The sequence below is a fragment of the Polistes canadensis genome, unplaced genomic scaffold (assembly GCF_001313835.1).
Source record: "Polistes canadensis isolate GaletaPanama2010 unplaced genomic scaffold, ASM131383v1 scaffold_50, whole genome shotgun sequence".
NCBI classification, from domain to species: Eukaryota; Metazoa; Arthropoda; class Insecta; order Hymenoptera; family Vespidae; genus Polistes; species Polistes canadensis.
The window spans coordinates 160545-183932 of NW_014569597.1; the positions used below are offsets into that span (position 1 = coordinate 160545).

The following is a 23388-nucleotide window of genomic DNA, read 5'->3' on the forward strand; positions in this document are numbered from 1 at the left end:
CATCCTATGACTCCTCTTTCTCCTCTCTCTCTCTCTCTCTCTCTCACACACACACTTTTTCTTTCTCTTTCTCTCTCTCTTTTCTCACTCTTTATCTCTCTCTCTCTCCCTTTCTCTCTCCATCTCTTCTTCGACTTCTTTTTATCCATAAGGATCGGCAAAGTGGCACCTATCGGATGTATGCACCTCTTGGTACCACATGGTACCGATATTAACGCTACGTTCACACCGTAAAATTCTAACCTTTAATTTGCTTAGACTCGATTAAAGCGATTAGAGGAAGTAGATTACATTCAAGTACAGAGACATAGGTATGATACAAAATCGAACGTTGTTCTATTATTGTATCACATTTTTATTTCTCTATGTTCTTTTAAACATAATACTACCACTTGATTTACTGTTTGTTTCGATGAAAAGATGAAAAGAAAGCTAGTAAAGAACTTCATTTATCGACGTATTTTCTCTTTGATCAAAATAAAATGGATGAATATTTAAAAATATTTTCTGTATAAATATTATTATTTCTTGAATACCATTTATTAGCATATATTTATTGCCATATATTTGTGGCTAATAAATTATTATTATAATATGACTTATTTTCGATTATTCGATTATTTTCATACCTTTTCGATTTTATTAAAATATTATAAAATACATCTGTATGTACTTTTAAATATATTGTATATTCAGTATAATTCATAATTGCTCTCTCTCTTTTAACATATAATTAATTGAATTGAATAGTTTAGTTTGCCTTAAAAAAAATTGTTTCAATTTATATATATGATTTTGTTTCTAATAAGGTTATTTAATATTTCTTAGGATTGCAAATGAAAATATTCCACTGAGGGAATATTTGATAAAGGCAGAAATAAATTACATGTATATGATATATATAATTATAAAAAATGTTGAAAAATATTGTTGTGGGCATATCTGGAGGAGTAGATAGTTCTGTGACAGCATTGTTACTTAAAAAAAAAGGTGAATATTTATTGAACACAAGACTCATGTCACTTGTGTCAAATTATTAATGTATATTAATTTTTCAAGGATTCAACGTTACGGGTGTCTTTATGAAAAATTGGGATATATTAAACGAAAAAGGAGTATGTCTTGCTGAACAAGATTATAATGATGCCAAAAAAGTTTGTGAAAAACTTAATATTCCATTATTTCAAGTCAATTTTGTCAAGGAGTATTGGAATAATGTTTTTAGGTATGTTTAATAAAAAGAAATACGTACGTATAATAAGATCTAGTAGATCTTACAAATGAGCATTCTTTTTATTTTCTACAGCACTCTTCTGGAGAAATATCAATCTGGTTCTACACCAAATCCTGACATTATATGTAATAAGAATATCAAATTTGATCATTTTATTCATCTCGCACAGACTAAATTTCATGCAGATGCAGTGGCAACTGGACATTATGTAAGAACTAGTTTTGGATCTTATCTTGAAAATTTTAAACCACATACTGGTAAGTTTCATATTTATGATATATAAGTATTTTTAGTAAGTAAATATGAGTGTGTATATATATATGTTCATATTTAAGTGCATATTTGATTTGCAGTGATATTTTCTAGATGTCCTTATGCTAAAAGCATTAGATCCTAATAAAGATCAAACTTTTTTTTTATCTCAAGTCTCGCAACAATCATTAAGATATTGTATGTTTCCGCTTGGAGAATATTTAAAAAATGACGTAAAAAGAATTGCTAGAGAAGCTGGATTAATTGAAATAGCTGAAAAAAAAGAGAGCATGGGTATATGCTTCGTTGGTAAGCGTGAATTTCAACATTTCATTTCTGAGGTATAGAAATAATTTCAAATTCGATTGAATATTTTACAAATAAAAGCTAAATCTACATAATAATAAACAGAACAATTAAACAATTTTCTATTTTTCTTCTAGTATATAGAAAACAAAGATGGAGATTTCGTAGATTTAGATAATGGTAAAGTAGTTGGAAAGCATCAAGGTATCCATCATTGGACCATTGGACAGAGGTGTAAAATTTCTGGATTGACAGATCCATATTTTGTATTTCAGAAAAACCTTCAAACAAATATTATAACTGTAGTAAGTATTTATATTATATTTATTATAGTAAATACAAAATATTAATAGAGTATATACATAATATCTAATTTAGGTCAAAGGTACAAATCATCCAGCTTTATATACAGATCTTTTAGTAACTCAAAATCCACATTGGATTGCTAATGAACCACCAGAGCTTACAGATAGCGAACATATTTTCATTTGCGATTTTCGTTTTCAACATAGAAAACAACTTATTGCTTGTAATGTATTTAAAACATTAAGCAATCATTTGATTATTCAACTTTCGAAACCTTTAAGAGCTGTTACTATAGGACAAGTAAGTTGTCTCTATCATTATCATTTTAAAAATTACAAATGATTTATTTTCAAATAGCATTAATGGCAACTATTATGTTTAGTATGCTGTTTTATACTCTGGCCAATTATGTTTGGGTAGCGCTGAGATTACATATCCTGGTCCATCATATTTTGCACTTGGTCAAGGTATAAATATATTAGAAAATAATATAGAGAAACTAGCATATAGTCGAGCGGATATATAAAATATATTATTTAATATTATTAAATAAATATATATATATATATATATATAAGTCATTGTTTGGTAGAATCTTTATTTTTATTTTCCTGTCTAGCAGGTAATACAATATTTCAAACATTAATTATAAAATGCATTGTCTACATTCAAGTATAAATTTTCTTCTTTCTTTGTCTTTCTCTTTTTTTTCTTACTAAATCTAAATTATTAAAACATGTTATATAAAACATTTTACATATAGCATCACATGTGCATTTACACAAAACAAAAAAGAAGAAAAAAGCTCAGAAATTAATTAATTACGAAAGAAATGTATTAAAAACTCTAAAAATATTCAAATAATATATAATGTAATGTAGAACTAAGTTAATAAGATATAGAAAAATACCAGATATTGAGATTCAACATATCAACATATCAGATATATATTATATTATTCGCCTGTCCATTTAATAATTCTCGAAAGAATATTATTTTTAATAACAAAGAAAATCATTTTTTCATTTTGTGATATGTTAGTTACATATGTATTGCAGATACTTTGCTATACATATCTGTACTAATATATCTCTTACTAATATTTTATCAGTTCTCATTAGCAATACAGCTGTATTGTTAACACATTCATGTTTTGTTTGTATATATTTTGATTAATATAATAATTCTGACTTATTATTTTTAGATGGAGTTGGTTTTAGATTTTATACATTTCATCTTAGTAATATGAGTAAAAATCAAGAATTTCCATATGTGTTTGTTCATATTTATCATACATCTTTAATAAAAATCTACAATTTCGTAATTTTTACTATACAAAGTAATATTATGTAAAATTTGTATTTAAGCATTATCATTTTCTATTATTAAACCATAAAAATAAAAAAAAATTGCAAATTCAATTATCCTTATATACCTCTAAAAAAAAATTACATTATAATATATATATGTATATATATATATATATATATACAAATTATTTTGGAAAACATGATGTGCCTTATTAAAAGATACATATTTATAACAATAAAATAAATACTTTTTCTTTTATAAAATTAGAAATTTTAATTAGTTATTTTAATGCTAATCATGATAACTTACTCTGGTAATTATAAATTATGATATATAAAAAATTGGAAATATTCGAATTATAATTTGGCACAGAAATATTTTTCAAGTATCTACATCTTTGCGTGCACAATTTTATATTATGTGATTTAAATATTGACTTAAATCTTGCATTTTTTGACACTGGTGCATAAAGAATATAAATAAACTAATTTATTTAATTTATTAAGACATGTGTTTCTATTCTTTTTTATGTTTCAATATTAAACGAGTTATGCGATCAAATTAAATGACAGCAATTATTATTACTTGCTTGATTTTTTTTACATTTATATATGTTTATTCATTTATTGTAGAAAGAATGACATTTAATAGTCCGATAAAAGAACATAACAGTAAAACATAAAATTACGCGATATCAATTGACAAGGAGCATACGATTTAAAACATATCACATAATGTAAAATGTATTTCTATAAGAAGGTGTTGAACATGAATGAATACATAATTATACAATATTATATACAAAGATACAGTCTCCGTTTGGAATGGTGTGACAATATATTATATTCTAGTTCCTTCCCGCTCATATATATATATATATATATATATATTTTTTATATATTATTATACAATATTAGAGCTCATTCGTTAAGATAGATTCTTATTCATGAATGCTTGAAATGTTGTCTAAATGAAAATAAACATAAAATTAAAAAACGAAAATAGTTTTGATTCAAATACATAATAAAATGATGTATTAGAATCAGTTAACGAGATTTTTAATAATATCTAAGAAAAATAATCCGTCGCGATGAAAACAAGTTATTACGTGAATATTACAGAAGCATTAATTTATAATACATAATCATACTAACCTGACTTTATGCATGACTGTTTCTGCGCCTTAGGAACACTCTGCTATTAACCGGATAGACCCTGGTTAGAAGTATTAATGAGCTACCAAGAGCTAATTTAACAGGAGCTTGTTGTCCACCGGGTAGTTTGATGAAAACTGTAGCTACAGCTGCAACACCATCATCAGTCGGTTCTACTGCAACTGGCCTGACATCATTGTGAAAACTTATAGCTCTGTTACGTCTATTTTTGCGTTGCGGCGAGCTTGGACTACAATTGTTCCCATCTCGGTCATAAAGGATGGTCACTGTAGCAAATGGCCTATTAGCCATATGTAACATTTCCACGACGTGTCTTCTCCGTGCTCTACGTACATCAGCTGCCTGTTTAGTTTTCCAAGCTACAACACAAGCAGCCAAAAAAAGAAAGAAGCAAGAAAAGAAAACGGAGAAGAAAACGAAAAGATCAATGTGTAATTGATCTTGCCGAAAAAAGATCATCCCGTATGCAGCTCTACTGCTAGCATCTGAATTATATGTATCGATTGCTCTTAAAGCAATATGAAATTTAGTTTGACCAAGTTCATGTTTATCTTGTGGTAGTGTTAGGACTAATCGATTTGTCAGATTCCTGATAATTAAAAATGTATTGCTTTTATCGATTGTCTTGAATGTAGCAAATTTATCTGCGGATTGTTCTATCACTATATAGTGAAGACCAGTAGAAGTCAAACTTGGTTCTGCAGTACTATTATTACTTGAAGAAGAAAAAGGATTGCGTGAATGAAACTCCACGATCCTAATTTTACTACGTTGTTGTGAATCTTCTAACCACGAATCATGATGATCTTTGCACTTATATATACATTTAAATCTGCTATCCAATTCAACCTAAAGCAAGAATATTGTTTCTATAATAAACGTATAAAATTACAACGTAAAAATTTTAATTTTTTTTTTTCGAGGCAATCGAAAAAATTAAATGGACTTACATCTTGATAACCTGTGGAGGAATTTAATGTAACAACGAATGAGTCATCGCGAGGACTCAAAAAAAGATCCAAGGCACCTTGCGTAACGTCAACCATTACTCTAATATCTACATTCATAAATCGTGGTTGTACCATATAAAATACAGTTTGTCCAGGATTCAATGGTTTCGGTTTCATCTTGCACTCATCTAAAATTAAATGTATAAGAATTTACATTTGATGATAAAAAGATGGCAATATGAAATAGATAATTCATAGTTGGAGGTGTACAAACCATACAATCCTCCAGACAGAACAGAAAGTTGCAACAAGAATAATACTTTATCAAAGTTTAAATGTGGAACGCGATAAAAAGTATAAAGTGCAAGTACTATATTAAAACGTGTATAATTACTGTTCATACGGTTAAATTAAACTTACCTATTAATTTGGAGTCAAAGCACATTTTGTTATCAACCGTAACAGTTTTATAACATTGATGGCCCATAGTTGGTGTTCCTGCATAGTTTTCTCTACACTTACTGCACTGAACCATCCAACATGGCGTACCACCCATATTTGTAGCTTTTATAGGGCCGCTAGTGCATGATGGTTCGCTCTCTGTATTATTACCACAATTACATTTTTCGCCTGTCACTGGGTCACAAGTAAATCCATGACCATGACATTCGCAACTACATATCAAATAAATGGTCTCTTTTATTTACTGAATTATTCTTCTATTATTTAATATTATTAAGTTAAATACTTACGGACGACAAACATCGCGTAGATCTTCTGTTCCTCTAAAATAACCCACCATACATTCTCCACATTTATCCCCCTTTGTATTGTTCCCACAATTTACACATTTAGCTGTTGCTATAGGACCTTCTCCCAATTGTCTTTTCAATAGTTCTATGGACATTTTGTCAACAGAATTAGGATTCTAAAAAAGAGAGATAAGAAGAAAATCAAATTGAAACTTTATTCTATAATATGATGAATTTTGTTTCATCTATTTAAATATTACCGGAACAGTCATGCTTTCATTAATACATATACGTGTATGTCCATTACAATATTCCAAGCATGGTATACATTGTCCATTGTCTGCAGGATTTCCAACGTACAGAGGCAAGCATTTACTGCATTGAGGTCCCATCGTATTATTATGGCACTCTAAACATACATCTAATTTGTCTGGTCCTGCACAATTACTATGACCATTGCATTGACATTGAATGGAACAATTAGCTCCCACGTAACCAAAATCACAACGACAAATGTTTGGTTCGATGCATGTACCTCGTACGCAACCTTGAGTACATGTTGGCACACAAATTTTCCTAAAACAAAAATATTGCATTTAACAATTTCTTTCTTATTGAAATCAATTATTTGTCATTGGAAAAAAAATGTGTGATATTTACCTTCCCGGCTCATTAAATGACCATGTGCTGCTGCTGCAGAAAAGAATAATTTTATATAATATTTATATCTCTATATATATGTATATACATTATTTGAAGAGAAATTACATTTCTGTCTTATATCCGTCGCCACACATGCATTCAAATCCCTCATCCAAGTTAAAACATTTTTCACTTTTCGGTGAACATGTATGATGACCATTTAAACATTCATTCTCCATCGGACAACGCACATAATGCCAAGAAAATGGTGATTCCATCAAAAAATTAGACAAAGTCATCGTAACACTGTCCTGAGATACAAATTCTAAGTGATGTGGAAATAAAGTAGTTAAAATTGCTGTAAGTATGAAAATAAAACTATAACAATAACATGCAGTAGTTCTTTCATAATGTTTCTATAATTCATTAATGTTCAAGAAATCCCTTACGTGGCTCAGTATGAGAGAACTGTTCGTAATAAATCATTTCGCAAGTTCCACCTGCTGGATGTTCTGTAGGTGCTTCTAAAGATCCTTCCGTACAAATACCTTGTCCAGTTATATTAGCAGAATCCATAGAACACCAACCACAATGGGAATGTTTTAAGCATGTACTACATTGCATAAAAACTGAACATGGTTCTGGACAATGATCTATGTCTGAATTGCGTAATACTAAGCCACACACTCCACCAGCACAATAAAGTGGTTGATACGACGGTGAAATACACTGCAATGAGAGAAAGAGAGAATATTTTATTTATATTTAATATTAATAAACAATATCAATTATATTTTATATGATACAAACTTCGTTAAGTTGTGTGGACCATCTACATTGTTTCCAACCTCCATCAGCTTCTGTTTCTTTCAAACAACTTCTACAGTCTTTGTGTTCTGCACATCTTTTTTCACACTGAGTGTTGATCATTTTTATATTTGATTTTTCAAAGATATCTGCCGGTACGCAATTCCAATTGTATATCGGCTCACCTGTCACTTTTTCAACTCCCAACTCAGCTAAAAAATAATAATATTCTCTATAATATAATATAATAGTAGCGAGAATTATGATGAAATCCTAAATCATGCCATACTACTTACAAGTTTTTAATACTTGTCTAGTCCATACACAATTTCCAAGGGTATTACATTTCTCACAATCATTAGCTGAGCATTGCAATTCACTGCATTGTTTAACGTCATCTATCGAAATTTGTCTAACATTGCACTTGTTTTGCTCGTCGCAAATTTTTTCATGTGGTATACATTTACCATGTGGACAATTAGTGCACCATTTACAAATAGCTTCATTATTTTTATAATACGGCCATTCAGCTAAACATTCTGTGCAAGTTTTAAAGTTCTGACATTTCCTACTAGTCATCCAATCAGAATTGCAAAATACTCCATTTGATCTTTGCGCTTGAGTCACATTAATATCACATCTAAAATCAAAAAGCGAAGAGGGAGAAGGTTTTGTGATCAAGTTTATTGTAATAAATAATATTTATTTATAAAAAAGAAGGAAAAGAAAAAAATACTTACTTGTCGCCTCTGTTAAGTGATACTTCATTGGAAAAACAAAAGGAAGCATTAGTCCCTAAAATTGTAGTAACAGAACAGAAGGAACAACCAAAATATTTTCTACATGCAACTTTGTTTGTCCAAAGATTGCACAAGTCTTCAGGTATATTAATCAAAGTAACGTGACTCTTAATCCCACCATCGAAACCACCAACAACATAAATAGCATTAGATTCTGGATCAGCGTGTGTCATAGCATGCGCGTATGATGGCGGTGGTGGATTACCAATTATTTCCATATCATTTGTCAGTAATCGAATCCACAAGTTGCACGAGTATTTATATGCTATTAAAGAATCAGAAGTACTTCGAGGATTCTGTCGACCGCCAAATATTACCATATATTCTTCGGTTGTAACAGCCGAGTGAAGAAATCTAGCTTGAGGCTGTAACGAATAAAAAGTAAAAGATATTTTCCAACTTTATTTGATAAGTTTGAAACTGTATGATTTTTATGTATAGAGATGGAAATAATATAATAAATACTAACTAAGCTGCTACCATCGGTGAAATCATCCTCAAACGGTGGTAGAACGGACCATTTACGACTTCTATAATTTAAAGCATAAAGCTTTTTTAAAAGAAAGGTTCTGTTAATATTACTCGTGCATCCACCAAATACATAAAAGCTATCAGATTTACTATGATATACCGTTGAATGTCCATAAATTACTAAAGGACCATTTCCACTTGTACTTATCGTATCCCAAGTTTCAGTTTCTAAATTAAATTCCCATACAGTATCTAAATAGCCATATTTCGGACTAAATCCACCAATTAGTAATAAACTTTCGGATTCTCCATCTCTACGTAAAGTTAATGTATGTCCTGCCAAAGGTGGTGGTTCTCTTTTCAGTTCATTTTGGACTATTTGACTCCATCTTTGATTTTGAAGACTAAATTTCCAAAAGTCATCCAACGTATTATTGGATAATCCTGAAATATCTTTGTCTTTCATAGATAATCCTCCATACACGTATATCTGTTGCCTACTATGAACTATTTCAGCAGCATGGAAATATCTTCCTTGAGGCATCGATGCTTCTGGTGTAGACTCTACAGTTACAGGCATCCATGTATTGTTCTTAGTATCAAAAAGTCTAATGTCATTCAATGGTCCATGACTAAGGGAGTATCCACCAAACATCCAAAGACTACCCCTTCTATCAGCAACTAAACTATGTCCGAACCGTGGCAAGGTTTTTCTTAAATGATCTAAATGATCAGCAAGATATTCGGAATTAAATAATTCCGTGAAAACCAGTTGATGTTCTTTAATTTTAATCGAACAATCAGTTCCACCAAAACCAGACGAACAAACGCAACGACCGTATCCTTTGTCACAGATTCCTTGTTTTTTCAATGAAGTACAATTATTTGGACATATTTCTATGTTACAATCGATACCAACGAAACCAGGTTTGCACAAGCAATTATTATTTCTACAGACTCGATTTTTAGGGCAATTGTCACACGTCATTACGATATAGCTTGCATTAAATCCTTCAACTTCGTCCAACTGTTTGTAGTAAACGGTAAGAAATCCAGATTTAGCTTCTACTGTTACAGGATAATTCGTACTTTTAGTGCAATATACTCCAACCAATTGATTTTGATGATTATTGGAAGATGAAACAAATTCGGGAAGTCCATCGTATACATAGACATTGTTTTCTTCACAATTGACATTGATGTCATCTTGTATCGTAAATTGAATAACACTTTGTATACCAGGAATTGTATCAGTTGAGAGATCGTTATTTGGACTAACAATCCACAAGCATTCCCTTGTTAATGACTCGCCAAAATGACTTTCCCATGGGGACATTTGCGAATGTCTACTACCAAGGCCTTGTTTACCTTTCCCTTCTCCACTTAACATTCCTCTAGACATACAACCGTAATAACACATTCCTCCATTTTTTGGATCGCCATAATATCCTTTTTTACATCTTTGACACATATCACCTTCTGTATTATCGCGACAAAAGCAAGTGCCTGTTTGTCGATCACAAATATCTAGATCCTTATCTCCGTGTTCATTACAGTTACATCTCTTACAACCCATTATCGTCGTGGCATTGCCATAACTACCCGCTTTACATTTTTCGCAAAATTCACCAGTAGTCCAATTTTGGCATTCATCGCATATACCTGGCCCTTGAAAACAAGTCGAATGATTGTAGCAACCACAAGTTGTTCTACAATCTGGTCCAGTCCATCCAAGATTGCATTCACATTTATAATCAGGTGCCTCGCTGCAATATCCATTAATACATTTTTCATAACATGTTTTTGTACAATTTTCTTTGCCATCTCCATTGAAGCCTCGTTTACATTGACAACTGTAGCTACCATGTGTATTAGTACAAACTGCATAAGGATGACAATCGTGTAGACCTAAATCACATTCGTCTACATCTGGGCATTGAGCATACGCCCACCCTGACTCGTTGGCTTCAAGGGTAGTATTTAAATATTCGTTCATAATTAAACTACAATTGACGTGAGCTCGATTAAAGTCTCCCTGTACACAAACTCCCATAATTGGATTTTCTAAACTATAACACCAGCCACAGCTCAGCGAATGTAAGCAGCTAGAACAATTAGTATGTCGACTACAACTTTTACATTGATCATTACTCGTCAATGATGAACCAGATCTAGACGTTACTCCCATTAAACCTGCTTGATCCATCCATTCTCTACACAAACCGAACTGATACTCTGATGTATATACTGAAAAAGAAAAACATTCTTGCGTTGCTTCACACCATACGCATCTTCCACGTTCGTCCAAACATTGCGTACAATTTGATCTCTGTCTGCAAGGAATGGGGCATTGATCCATACTAACAACAGCGTTAGGTAATCTACCTATTCTTGCACATCGAGCATCCTCCGTCCACCATTCGCATAAGGTGCTACCGACACATGATTCGCATGAAATATAATTAGAACAATTTGAGCAAGCTGATGGAGTGATAGTTAAATAATGCCATTCACGAATCGGATCGTCATTTTCATCTATTTCTACATCTGTTGCACAACTTTCCGTTTCGTTAATGGAACGTGAAAGACATTTGTTGGTAATATCACACCAACCGCACGAAGAATCTATCAAACAATGAAGACAATTCTTGTACTGATTACAAGATCCATTTTGATATGGTTCAAGATATTCGAAAGTAAAAACTTTAGGATTTTCCATTTTTTTACTATGCGTAATTTCCATCTTACTGGCATACGCGTAACTTGTTGTAACCATTCTTTTGGATTCAAAATCAAGAAGATAACGTCCATGTTGTAATATCATTTGCTGCTCGTCCGGCCATTTAGTAGGAATGCATTGCGATGTTTCAGCAGTCAAATTTGCAACTAATTCCTGAAAATGTAAGAAACTTCATGTACATTATATGCATTACATGCATATTACATCAATAATAATATACATTATGATTTAACTTACCAATTTCTGTGAATCATCAGTTCGCGATACATGAAGCGTTGCACTATTATAACTAACACATATTTTCAAATTTTCAATCGTGCTATGCCAAAAATACGATGGTAATCTCAAGAAACCTGTTAATCTAGCAATCATTTCTCCACCCAAAGCTGATTCTGTTTTTGCTCCTTGCATGGATGGTACATTGAAATCAACAGTAGTGGCATTGACTATGGTTACAGAATCAGGTTGACTAAAATTAACTGGAGGCTTATATTTCAGAAATGTTAAACCTGGCCTTTTGTCCATTTCCCGACATTCTGCCACTTGTGTAATTTCTGTACCCTTTGATCCCCACCAACCTGGTATTTGCGAAGGAGTGTCGTCTCGAAGACCACAAACCCCATAATTATCATCTTTATGATGACACCGTGCATTCTGAACGCACCATGTACAAGTTCCAAGGTTTAGTTTATTAGAAACCGAATTTCTACCACGTGATGTTTTACCCCAACCACCACCAGGTTGTCCATGAGTTAAACAAGAATGACAATCGCCCAAAGCAGGACAAACGCCAGGACACCGTGTAGTTTGAAGATTCGTCGTACAATTACTTCCAATGGTTCTTCCATAGCATATCTCAAATATTTCAATTAAAAGTATAAATAATATATTAAGAAATCAATTTGAATGATATTAAAAAAATAAAATAATAAATTCGTAAAATAATATACCTCATCTGCAGAGCACCACCCACATTCTGGATTTGCAGCACATTCCGTGAAACTTTTATGCTTTGCACAAATCTGTTCTGGTTCTATATTATCATTATCTCCTGGTGCAAGCATCGGTGGTAAAGTATAAGCAAGCAAATCTGCATTTACATTACCATGATAGCCTCCAACTAATAACAAAGTATTTCCATTGCGTACGTCCGAAGCATGTGCGAAGACTCCTTGTTGCTTGGGATAACGTGAATCTGTACATTTATAATTTATATATATTATATGAACTAAAGATATTAAATATATATAACACTTGTAATTTAAAATTCGTTTATTATACCTTTGTCATTTAATCCTAAAACGTCATGACTAACCCAAGTATGACAACCTAAATGATAAAGATACATTTGGTTGTCGTAACAAATTTCTTCTTTGTTGTGTCTATGAGAATATCCGCCAAACACAACCAGATAATTACCTGAAATAATTTATGTCAAATATAATATTGAAAAGTATTGATTTAGAAAAATTTTATAGATTATTGAAAATGTTATTACCGATTATATTACACGTATGAAACGCACGCTCTCTAGGCACATAAGTATCTCGTAAATGTGCCCTTGGGTAATGAATTTCAGACCAAACTTTTCGATCCAATTGGAAAACAAACATTCTATCTGAAAGTTTACTGAACCGTGCTACGCTAGCTACAACTCCACCATAAACAAGTAAAGAATTAGTGGCACTGTGATAAACAGTTGAATGAGCAACAACACGAACATCTAATTCTTTTCCACCACGAGGGCGTACCTTTAGCCATTTTTCGCTCGTTGATGTAGAATCAGCTAAAACAAGCAAATTGATTAGAATTAATTCTACATCTTTCTAATAATTTATTAAAAATATAAACCATTAACTTACAAAAGTTCAATCTAATTTTGTACAGGCTAGATGAAAATTCTCCGTCCACTGTACTACCACCAAACAGATAAATATAGTCATTTACCAATGTAAGAGTATGTCTTGTAAGTCGAGGTGGATAAAACGTAGAATTTCTAGCGCGCAATGTCCAAATTCGTGTGTTAACATTATAATGCCAAAGTTCATTTGACAAAGACCCATCCTCTATTTTACCACCATATATGACAAGACCTCCTGTAACCAGCAATATTTATTTCCTATTTTAATTAATAATTCATTCATATTAACAATTTCCTGTAATAACTAACCTTCATATTTGCATGCAGCATGACCATATCGCGGACTTGGCTTCACTTCTTCAATTTGTTTTCCAGAATCTCTATATTCTTCATCGGTTATCAATTTAACATCTTCAAATTCTTGGATAAAAGCGTTTTCTTCTGTGGTTTCATTTGTACTTAGTCTTTCCCAGTTCGCATCATCATTCTGTTCTATTCTAGAGATATGATGCTTTTTATATAAATTTATATCCTCAAAATCTCTGCGATACCTTTGAAAAGATAAGGAAAGAAGAAAATAAAAAAAAAATGAAAGGACAAAATAATTATATATGCAATAGATGAAATACGAACATATAATGTTAACGTTTTCATTTTACCTTTCCAACATACTTTGCGAATATCTAGATCGTACGTGACCACCACCTGAATGTGCTTTTACAAAATCATTATTCCTCCTAATTTTAACTTTACTCGTACCAATCCTGCTTACATTGCCTTCTCGATTACTTTTTTCGCGTTCTCTGTGATCAGAATTATTATTAAACTTATTCCATCTGTATGTTCCTGCTTCAGAGGCTGCACGATCATGTAGAGTTAATGTATTATTATTATTTTCAATACTTTTAAGTAACTTCCAAATAATCGATTTAGTCGAGAGACCATATCGTTCTTCCGCGTCTGTATCTATTTGTGCCAATTCATGCGTAAGAAGTCTAGGATCTAAATATTCCATGGACGATGCTCCCTCTGCGAATGAAGTAAAGTTTAATAAAGAAGTTATTACAAAATATACTTAAATAATAAACAACATAATAAAAATAAATAAAAATAAAAATTGGATGCTAGTACGTACCCAGTATTATACCATATTCATTTTCCCATTGGCTAGTACTAAAACGATAAACTTCTAAATCACCGAGTATAAAATTTAAATCATAGCCACCAAATATGTATAAAGAGTCAATTTCCTTTACATAAACTGCTGTATGAGCTGCGCGTGGTCTTAAGCCACCTTCCGAATGTGACAGCCAATGCCATCTAAATAATAAAAAGCATTAATCTATAGACTAATACATATATACATATGTATTATCAGTTGGACACTACAATTAAATATAAACCTGTTTCCTTCTGGATGAGTCGAATGCAACGAACAAGATTGTCCAGAATAATTTTGGTGACATTGGCAACGTTTGATTTCGCATGTGCCATTATTATTACAATTATCTGGACATAAAGCTCTAGAGCAATCTTTACCACCCCAATCATTTTCACAAAAACAAGTATTATTAATACATTTTCCATGATTTGTACAATTATTAGGACAATCCATAACTGAGAATTCAGCATGAAATCCATCCAGAACATAATTTGTATCACTATATAGTAATATTAACATCTACAAAATGGCAATAGATTGTTAATTAAGAATACATTTATTTTGTATAAATCTTCTTTTTTGTTTACTTACATAACCAGATGATGATGTCACTTGCTGAGGTTCTGTTTTGCCACTAAAACTACCCAAAAGTGGTGAATGAAAAGAATCTCCATCGTAAACAAATACATAATCGTAACTACATTCTGTACCCATTGTACGAAAACTAAGTGTAATGAATTGATGACTGTTGTTTGCTACAAAATAATGCATAATTGTATCAATTGTATAAAATAAATACAAATTAACATCTATTATATATATATAAACAAGTATCAATGTAATTATTTCTTAATACCTTTAATAAGCCATTCGCAGTGAGAATCTTGAGTATAATTTGAACCCAAAGGACCATCGCTAATTATTCCCCAAGATTCTGTGAATATCTTCCGTGTTTTATCGCATGGAACTTGTTTTGGAGGTACTTGGGGAACTGAATGGAAACCCCATATCAAACAACTCCATGTTATAATATATATTGTAGCAGTACTGATCCACTCCATCACAGTTCATTCACCTCAATACTGGTGAATAAAATAATAATCATGATCCACATCAATTTGATATTGCTCTTTATATTGTTATTAATTATATATCTTCTATATAACAATACTCTATCTGTAAGAAAATAATGCATTGTAAGAGTATTTATTTTATCTAGTTGTAACACATTTTTACATTTCTATATCTAACTATTAAAAAGTAATTTTATGATATTTATGCCAACATTCATAGCGAATTGACATTTAATTGAATAATCTGAGTATTATAAAAGCGTTACATAATACGTTTGAAAAAAATAATTTTTCATATGTACGTGCATAATATATAAATACACAGATTTTAAATAATAATGCCTTTAAACATAACATGGAAGTTTGGTACAATGTCCTACTTACAAATAACATATGTAACTGTTAGCTTTATACAGAATTGCAATAAATTAGATACTAAATTTAATATTTAATCTACTGATCTATCTAATTTAATGACATATCTGATAGTTAGAGAGAAAGAAAAAGAGAAAATATAACATATTATAAAATAAAATATAATTACTATTGCAACATTATTGTATCTATAACATTCATCCACATGGTGCAAAAGGTACGTTTGTTTAATTCATCTAACCTGCAATTATAAAAACAAGATAAAAGAAATATACATGGAGTAATATTTGACATACAAATAAATAACGTATACTCACTCCAGTATAATACAAGTATATTAATAAGATTCTATGAGATTTAAATATAAAGTATGTAAGAATATATTAATTGTAAATGTTCTAATTGAACCAAAACATTATTTGTATATATGTACACAAAAGACTCTGGTCATTATTTTCTTCATCGACCAGTTGTTTGTTCTTTATGTCAATTTGTTTAAAATGGTATACCAACGATATTTACTTTTTCCAATTGATTTTGAAAGTAATATATATATTATATATATATGTATACATATATAGTATATGTACATATATGTATATATATATAAAAGCACATTCGTCGATATAATTGCTTTATTTTCACGCACTTCTGTCGGCACCATAACTGTTTTCTATCATGGCTTCGCCTGTCATCTCCTGTTGACACTTGTATCCTTTTTTAACCTTCCTCGACAAAGTATTTAAATTATACTAATTGTCCATTGAATGAAGATATAGACGCGCTTTCATGTATTTTACAGTGAAAAGGTAGGAACAGTAGTATATCTAACGTTTTTTATCTGGATAATACATCTGCAAATGATGTCAAAGTTCTATTTTTTCTTCTTTATTCTCTTCAATATCGAGCGAATAATTTCCTCCCATGTTTTATCATTTAACAGTAAAATTATATAATTGCTTAAATAATTGTAATAATTATTTGAAAATATTCCCTAAACTCCCTATACGCATTTATGCAAGGAATAGATATAGCAGTGACGTATTTATCTATTTTTTCTAATTTTATAATATTTTACGAAATTCTTCACTTTAGATGTAAACATCACTTGTTTTTTCTAATTATCATTAAAAAAATTATTATAATGAACTTTTTCAACTGTTTTATTATCATGATCAATCAAAAGTTTTAAACTACATATTCACATGATCGATAAACGCCATTCGATACATCAAATTAGTTCAGAATTATGCCTATAGTTGGTCATTAAATAGACACAACAATGTTAAATGTTAGGTTACTTCACATGCTTCCAGTATATTTACTAGCTTAAATAATTCGCAACTTAATTCTATATCTGAATTGTGATTAAATTTTTGATTCAAATCGGTGGAAATTTAAATCCAATTAGTAAGAAACGTGACGAACGCGTGTTCATATATTATATACTAAAAAGTATATTTATTAAAAATGGCTGAGGCAATGAGACAAACTGTAGCTGGTATGCTCAAAGGCATTGAGAGGTACAGATAAAGATTACAAATTGTAAATAATTAAATAAACATTGTAACTGGTGCATCTATTTATAATCATATTTCTAAGTAATGTTTAACAATTTTTTTTATTTAGATATAATCCAGATAACCTAACAACTTTGGAGAAGTACGTCGAGATTCAATCAAGAGAAAATGTTTATGATTTGGAACCTAATTTGGCAGTTTTGAAATTATATCAATTGAATCCAAATCGTTTCAACATGGATATAACTTGCCAGATATTACTTAAAGCTTTAACTAATCTTCCGCATACTGATTTTGTGCTATGTAAATGTCTTCTGAACGAATCAATTGTTAGTTTTCCATTTCCTTTCTTTTTCTTGTGAGAAATAATCATATTTTATCACCAACTGATTTTATTAAGTTGATATATTAATATCTCTTATAGATGCAAGAAAAACCGATTAATCAGATCATGTATTTGGGAGACATATTGGAACAATGTGATTTTGAACAATTTTGGGATCAAGTTTTGTTGATGTCAGATCTATGTGATAGAATCGTTGGATTTCAAGATTCTATAAGGAAATTTGTTTGTCACGTTGTAGGAATAACTTTCCAGACAATAGATAAAGGACTTCTTGTACAACTTCTAGGTGGAGTAGATGGTTAGTTTTGTTCGAACATCTAAGATTTCTAAATATTAGTGATAATCATGTAGTTAGTTAACAAGGAACATATTTTTTATTGTAGATAATACATTGAAGCACTGGGTGAAAAAGTATGGCTGGAAAGATGAAAGCAAATCAATTATCTTTATTGCTAATCAAGATGAAAATATAAAAACAAAGAATATTACTGAAAAAATTGATTTCGAAAATGTTGCAGGATTAATGGCTGCTTGTTTATAAAATCATTAATGAATAAATATCATTTTCAAATCTAACTGCTATATTTAATGAATGAATTCCTTCTACCCTTTTTATTAATACATCAATACTATATTTATTTTATTGAGCATTCATGTACTAAAAATACGTATATTACTTGTATACCGCCCTAAAATTTAAGAGGGGAGATAGGTGTAGAGGCTTTAAAAAATTCCATTTTTTTTTTCATAGATCGCTTGTAAAACTATTCAAAAATATATTCCTAAAATTTCAAGTAAAAATTGTAATTCGTTCAAAAGTTATAAGCGATTAAGTGAGCATCCCTAGTTCAAGTGTCGGAGCGCGTGGCATATAATACAGAGCGATTGAGCTTTTTTTCAAACGCGTTTCCCTCAAAACTACTTTTTCAGAATTTCTGTACACTCTCGCTTAAAAAGTTTTCAACTGATCATTTTGAAATTTGGCATGTAGTTTCTCTATATAAATACGCTCTATTTGAATTAAAATTTTAAACAGTATCATTATTTACAGTTTTTTTTATTATAAAAAAAGGTACGAAAAAATGGCTAAAAATCATGCTTCATGTTTACACCCCTCTAAAAATACTAACATTCAATTTTTTGTGGCTAGTGAAATTCACATAGAAGAGACACATATAAAAAAAAGTAAATTCTTAATGCGATTAATTTAAAAAAAAAATTGCCACCCAAGTGTACACATACTGCTAAGTCGGGTTGCGATCCAGAATGCGCGGCAGCTGATATCTTCGTTACTTTTCGAGGAAAATCTTTGAAAATTTCAGAATATGTTTTCAAATATATGTGTAAAATGACCTCACGATATCAATAAATTATATAAATTCTTTATGTATTAACAAAATTCATGAAAATCACTGTAAAAACGTCGTCCTACACCTATCTCCCCCTTTAAACAAATCGATGAAAATAGTTTTTTAAGCGCATGTCTTATTGCCACGTGAGTATTCAAAATTAAATAGCTTTGAAACTCGAATGTATAAGTTTTAACCTAAAAATGAATTAATAGAAAAATTTTATTAAAGAAATTATAATAATTGTATAAACGCGTTAACACAGACGAAAGTAAACTAATAAAGTATTTAATTATGTTGAAATTTTAATAAATAATGTATGTATAGATATTTTTAATTAATCGTCTACCTAATAACTAATAAAATATGTTAAAATTTAAATTTTTTAATATTTTTGAATTTATACATCGAAATAAAAATGGCTATTCAAATGCTTATAATAAAAATAGCACATATATATTTGTTTCGTGGACATTGATAATGCATTTTGTACTCTTATGGGGTATATTGGATATCAATTTTCATTCACCAATTATACAAGGGTTGCCTGTTGTACCAGCTTTACAAAATGCACCTGCAAAAAGATTGCTTTTATTTGTAGCTGATGGTCTGAGATATCGTACCTTTATAGAAAATCTTCCTCCATATCTAAAGTAAATATTTTAATATATATATATATATATACACTTTCCTATACATTTTATAAGATTTATACAAATTAAATAAAAGCAATGGTTGAACTATTTAAATATAATAATGACATATATTATAAATTAGAAATGTCACCCGGTACAAAGGTGTTTGGGGTATTTCGCATACTCGTGTTCCTACAGAATCAAGACCAGGTAACGTAGCAATTGCTGCAGGACTTTATGAAGATCCAAGTGCAATTTTCAAAGGATGGAAAGAAAATCCTATAGATTTTGATTCGGTCTTCAATCAAAGTAAATCAACATGGGCATGGGGGAGTCCTGACATTATACCTTTATTTACAAAAAGTAATTCAAATCTAAATACAATCTACTTAGCAAAAATATATTTTTATGTCTAATAATTATTTAATATTATCTATAATCAGCTAATAAAGAAACCATACATGGCGAAAGTTATCCTTCAGAGTGGCAAGATTTTGATGGCTTACAAAATAATATGTTACGTCTAGATTCATGGGTATTCGATAAATATTTAGATTGGCTTGACAAAAAGTCACATGCAGCGAAACACATGGATGGTATTATTTTTTTTCTTCATCTTCTTGGTTGTGATACTATAGGTCATTCGTATAAACCTCAATCAAGGTACATGACAAACGAAATATAATTAAAAAGATTAAATATATATTAGTTTTTAAAATATATATTGTTATTAATTGATTCATTTTCATTTAGAAAATATATTGAAAACCTGAAGTATATTGATCAAAGAATAAAGGAAATAGTACAAAAAACAGAACAAATTTTTGATGATAGAAGTACAGCATATATCTTCACAGCTGATCATGGAATGACCGATTGGGGTTCGCATGGAAGTGGATCTACAGATGAAACAGAGACGCCATTGATTGCTTGGGGTGCAGGTGTAAATTCTACCGGAGCTCGTTACGATGTAGATCAGGCAGATATAACTCCTTTAATTTCAACACTTATAGGCAGTCCTTTACCAACTAACAATGAAGTTAGTCCTATCATTATACCATATAAAACGTTGTTTTTCTTTTGAAGTTATTTTCAGAAATATTACTTACGAAATAACTTTAAGCATAAATGTATTTTATTACATTTTTATATGGAATATTTGTATATATCTTTATTAGGGTGTATTACGAAAAGAATACTTGAGAAACAATGATGTATATAGTGCGCAAGCTTTACTTAATAATTTAAAACAATTATCATATCAAGTAATAGAAAATCGTATACTTCATTGTGGAATTGGTGATGATTTCATGGATTGGCGAGAACTTACGCTTAATAAATATATTTGGGAAATTAATCAATATATCAGTAATGGAAAGATAATGGAAGGAATTAAAAAAGCAGAAGAAGCAATAAAATTAGCCAAAGAATATTTATATTATTTTAAACAATATCAAAGAAATCGTTTTTTGATGTATATGACATTTATGTGGATTGGTTGGATAATATTACTATTTCTTAAGATAGTTGGAATACCACGCCAAGAAATAAAACTTTCATTATTATTATTACTCGATATAATATTTGTAATCTCATTGATTGTATTGATCATCAGATATATAGGTATATGATACATATTATATATCATTTAAATTATTTAAAATATATTTTCAATACTAGTAACATAAACATAAGATAGATCTTAAGAAAATGCATTTTTTAGTTCAATTTTTTATTTTTCAGGAAGCAGTGGGTATAATTTGAGACAGTTATCCTATGGATTATTTACTGCCATTTCTCTTTGGTTAGCAGGTATAAATATGATCCAATACGTTCCCAAATTAAAGAAACAAAATGTTAAAAACTTTTTCATAGAAATAGGGGGAACTATTTTTTTGTTATTTATTATGTTCATGGGATTGACATATAGAACTGTTCTCAGTGCAGGAATGTTGTTCATTGTTCTAATGCAAAAAATAATATTGACAAAGACACATAATATGTTATTATGGTCAGGACTAGCTTTGGCCATATTTCCTTTATTGCCAATAGTAGAACCCTATCCTCGAATTTATATAGTGTGAGTTATGGATAGTAAACATTTTCATATTTTCATATTTATAAATAAAAAATTAATTTTTATTTTTTTTATTTTAGTTCTATTGGTATATGTATTATGATATGCAAGGTTTTTTTCATGAAGCATCAACTAAAATATAAAGCAATTGAGATAGTAAGATTAATAATAACAGGACTGATATATTTAAAATTAATAGATGGTCGATATTGGATATCTTGGATAATTTTAGTAAGTGCGCCATTATTTATCTGGACTTACACTGTTAATGTAAAGAATAGGATAGAAGGAATCACAATTGGTCTTTTCTGCCCTCTGTCCTTGTTATCTGCATCTTATGAACCTTTATTTTTCTTAATACTTGCAACGCATTTACTTCATTGGCCTTTATTTATCCAAGATAAATTTGATGAAATGACTGATAATGTTTTAAGTACCAGAGATTTCATTAAAGCAGCATTTTTTGTATCCTTTTTCTTCATCGTTTAAGATATTTCCGTAATATATTACATGAATATGTCTAATATATTTATGTGTAAATTAGTTATTAAGTAATGGTTTTCTATAGTATTCCTTAATTACACTATTTAGATGTTTTATACACTACTATGTTTTTTTGGAACAGGAAACATGGCAAGCATAAGCTCATTTGATCCTCTTTGGACACAACATTTTATTACTATTTTTTCTCCATTTATTATGTGCTCATTGATACTTTTTAAGCTAAATATTCCTTTAATATTGATAGGGTGTGTAAGTCATATTCTTGGATCAAGAGTAGCCCTCTTAGCAGTTCTTTTTTTAGGAGATTGTTTGTCCTTGCCTCTCATGTACTATGTTAATCCGTATGGTAGTTGGTTAGAGATTGGTAGTGCTATTAGTAGATTTACAATCGCAATAACTTTACCATCCATTTTACTAATTCTTCATTATTTTTCTTACCCTTTAATGAAGTTCAATATAAATCTATTTGAACATTTGTTGTCAGAAAAAAAACATATTGTATAAATATGTGAAATATTTTGGTAGAAAATAATGAATATAACCCAATGTAACTATACTATTGATACATAGAAATTTTCTCATATAGTTCTTATTACGAAGCATTAATAATTAAAATGTATCATGTCCTTCAATAAATATATAAGTACAAATATATTTATTGATTAATTATAAAAGATATTTATTGATTTATATATATACAAGCATAAGATCGTTATATTATATTTCATACAATAATTTCA

The 23388-nt window shown here is 30.0% G+C and overlaps 4 protein-coding genes across 10 annotated transcripts; 3 read left to right on the forward strand and 1 right to left on the reverse strand.

The window, feature by feature from the left end:
* The first annotated feature begins 107 nt into the window (after nucleotides 1-107).
* LOC106785419 (mitochondrial tRNA-specific 2-thiouridylase 1) lies at nucleotides 108-4682 on the forward strand. Its single transcript, XM_014745864.1, has 9 exons — nucleotides 108-311; nucleotides 829-990; nucleotides 1060-1225; nucleotides 1307-1491; nucleotides 1601-1827; nucleotides 1930-2097; nucleotides 2171-2398; nucleotides 2481-2565; nucleotides 4597-4682. The coding sequence occupies exons 2-9, from the start codon at nucleotides 915-917 to the stop codon at nucleotides 4611-4613; spliced, it is 1152 nt and encodes a 383-aa protein (XP_014601350.1). The 5' UTR covers nucleotides 108-311; nucleotides 829-914; the 3' UTR covers nucleotides 4614-4682.
* LOC106785417 (multiple epidermal growth factor-like domains protein 8) lies at nucleotides 3816-16458 on the reverse strand. 6 transcript variants are annotated; one of them, XM_014745851.1, is made up of 26 exons: nucleotides 16387-16458; nucleotides 15626-15945; nucleotides 15361-15524; nucleotides 15011-15288; nucleotides 14743-14927; nucleotides 14267-14636; nucleotides 13917-14158; nucleotides 13609-13842; nucleotides 13245-13532; nucleotides 13028-13165; nucleotides 12697-12941; nucleotides 11984-12601; nucleotides 9005-11899; nucleotides 8476-8900; nucleotides 8032-8375; nucleotides 7739-7947; nucleotides 7378-7657; nucleotides 7055-7286; nucleotides 6947-6979; nucleotides 6547-6862; nucleotides 6287-6462; nucleotides 5955-6208; nucleotides 5809-5853; nucleotides 5535-5722; nucleotides 4564-5433; nucleotides 3816-4375 (listed from the first exon to the last, which is right to left on the reverse strand). In XM_014745851.1, exons 2-25 carry the CDS (start codon nucleotides 15828-15830, stop codon nucleotides 4570-4572), a joined length of 9228 nt encoding a protein of 3075 aa, XP_014601337.1. In that variant the 5' UTR covers nucleotides 15831-15945; nucleotides 16387-16458; the 3' UTR covers nucleotides 3816-4375; nucleotides 4564-4569. The 6 variants fall into 6 exon arrangements, with proteins under 6 accessions (XP_014601337.1, XP_014601339.1, XP_014601338.1 ...); XM_014745853.1 differs by lacking the exon at nucleotides 3816-4375 and having other exon boundaries at nucleotides 4446-5433; nucleotides 7055-7253; XM_014745852.1 differs by lacking the exon at nucleotides 3816-4375 and having other exon boundaries at nucleotides 4446-5433; nucleotides 6947-6976.
* A 367-nt stretch (nucleotides 16459-16825) lies between these two features.
* On the forward strand, nucleotides 16826-18661 carry LOC106785421 (eukaryotic translation initiation factor 3 subunit K). 2 transcript variants are annotated; one of them, XM_014745867.1, is made up of 4 exons: nucleotides 16826-17026; nucleotides 17847-18066; nucleotides 18162-18381; nucleotides 18467-18661. In XM_014745867.1, exons 1-4 carry the CDS (start codon nucleotides 17007-17009, stop codon nucleotides 18622-18624), a joined length of 618 nt encoding a protein of 205 aa, XP_014601353.1. In that variant the 5' UTR covers nucleotides 16826-17006; the 3' UTR covers nucleotides 18625-18661. The 2 variants fall into 2 exon arrangements, with proteins under 2 accessions (XP_014601353.1, XP_014601352.1); XM_014745866.1 differs by lacking the exon at nucleotides 16826-17026 and adding an exon at nucleotides 17329-17740.
* Nucleotides 18662-19839: 1178 nt separating this feature from the next.
* LOC106785420 (GPI ethanolamine phosphate transferase 1-like) lies at nucleotides 19840-23388 on the forward strand. Its single transcript, XM_014745865.1, has 7 exons — nucleotides 19840-20085; nucleotides 20210-20430; nucleotides 20511-20730; nucleotides 20821-21106; nucleotides 21246-21690; nucleotides 21811-22147; nucleotides 22225-23388. Exons 1-7 carry the CDS (start codon nucleotides 19913-19915, stop codon nucleotides 22631-22633), a joined length of 2091 nt encoding a protein of 696 aa, XP_014601351.1. The 5' UTR covers nucleotides 19840-19912; the 3' UTR covers nucleotides 22634-23388.

What these genes read in the sequence shown, in the direction of transcription:
- LOC106785419 (XM_014745864.1), top strand. Translation starts at nt 915, where the DNA reads ATGTTGAAAAATATTGTTGTGGGCATATCTGGAGGAGTAGATAGTTCT. An exon ending in AAACAAATATTATAACTGTA is followed by an intron (nt 2,098 to 2,170) that starts GTAAGTATTTAT and finishes TATCTAATTTAG; the next exon opens with GTCAAAGGTACAAATCATCC. An exon ending in GAGCTGTTACTATAGGACAA is followed by an intron (nt 2,399 to 2,480) that starts GTAAGTTGTCTC and finishes TATTATGTTTAG; the next exon opens with TATGCTGTTTTATACTCTGG.
- LOC106785417 (XM_014745851.1), bottom strand. Translation starts at nt 15,830, where the DNA reads ATGGAGTGGATCAGTACTGCTACAATATATATTATAACATGGAGTTGT. An exon ending in TCATACGTGTAATATAATCG is followed by an intron (nt 13,166 to 13,244) that starts GTAATAACATTT and finishes AAATTATTTCAG; the next exon opens with GTAATTATCTGGTTGTGTTT. An exon ending in ATGAAAGCATGACTGTTCCG is followed by an intron (nt 6,463 to 6,546) that starts GTAATATTTAAA and finishes TCTCTTTTTTAG; the next exon opens with AATCCTAATTCTGTTGACAA.
- LOC106785421 (XM_014745866.1), top strand. Translation starts at nt 17,688, where the DNA reads ATGGCTGAGGCAATGAGACAAACTGTAGCTGGTATGCTCAAAGGCATT. An exon ending in ATGCTCAAAGGCATTGAGAG is followed by an intron (nt 17,741 to 17,846) that starts GTACAGATAAAG and finishes TTTTTTATTTAG; the next exon opens with ATATAATCCAGATAACCTAA. An exon ending in ACTTCTAGGTGGAGTAGATG is followed by an intron (nt 18,382 to 18,466) that starts GTTAGTTTTGTT and finishes TTTTTATTGTAG; the next exon opens with ATAATACATTGAAGCACTGG.
- LOC106785420 (XM_014745865.1), top strand. Translation starts at nt 19,913, where the DNA reads ATGCATTTTGTACTCTTATGGGGTATATTGGATATCAATTTTCATTCA. An exon ending in TCGTATAAACCTCAATCAAG is followed by an intron (nt 20,731 to 20,820) that starts GTACATGACAAA and finishes ATTTTCATTTAG; the next exon opens with AAAATATATTGAAAACCTGA. An exon ending in TATCCTCGAATTTATATAGT is followed by an intron (nt 22,148 to 22,224) that starts GTGAGTTATGGA and finishes TTTTTATTTTAG; the next exon opens with TTCTATTGGTATATGTATTA.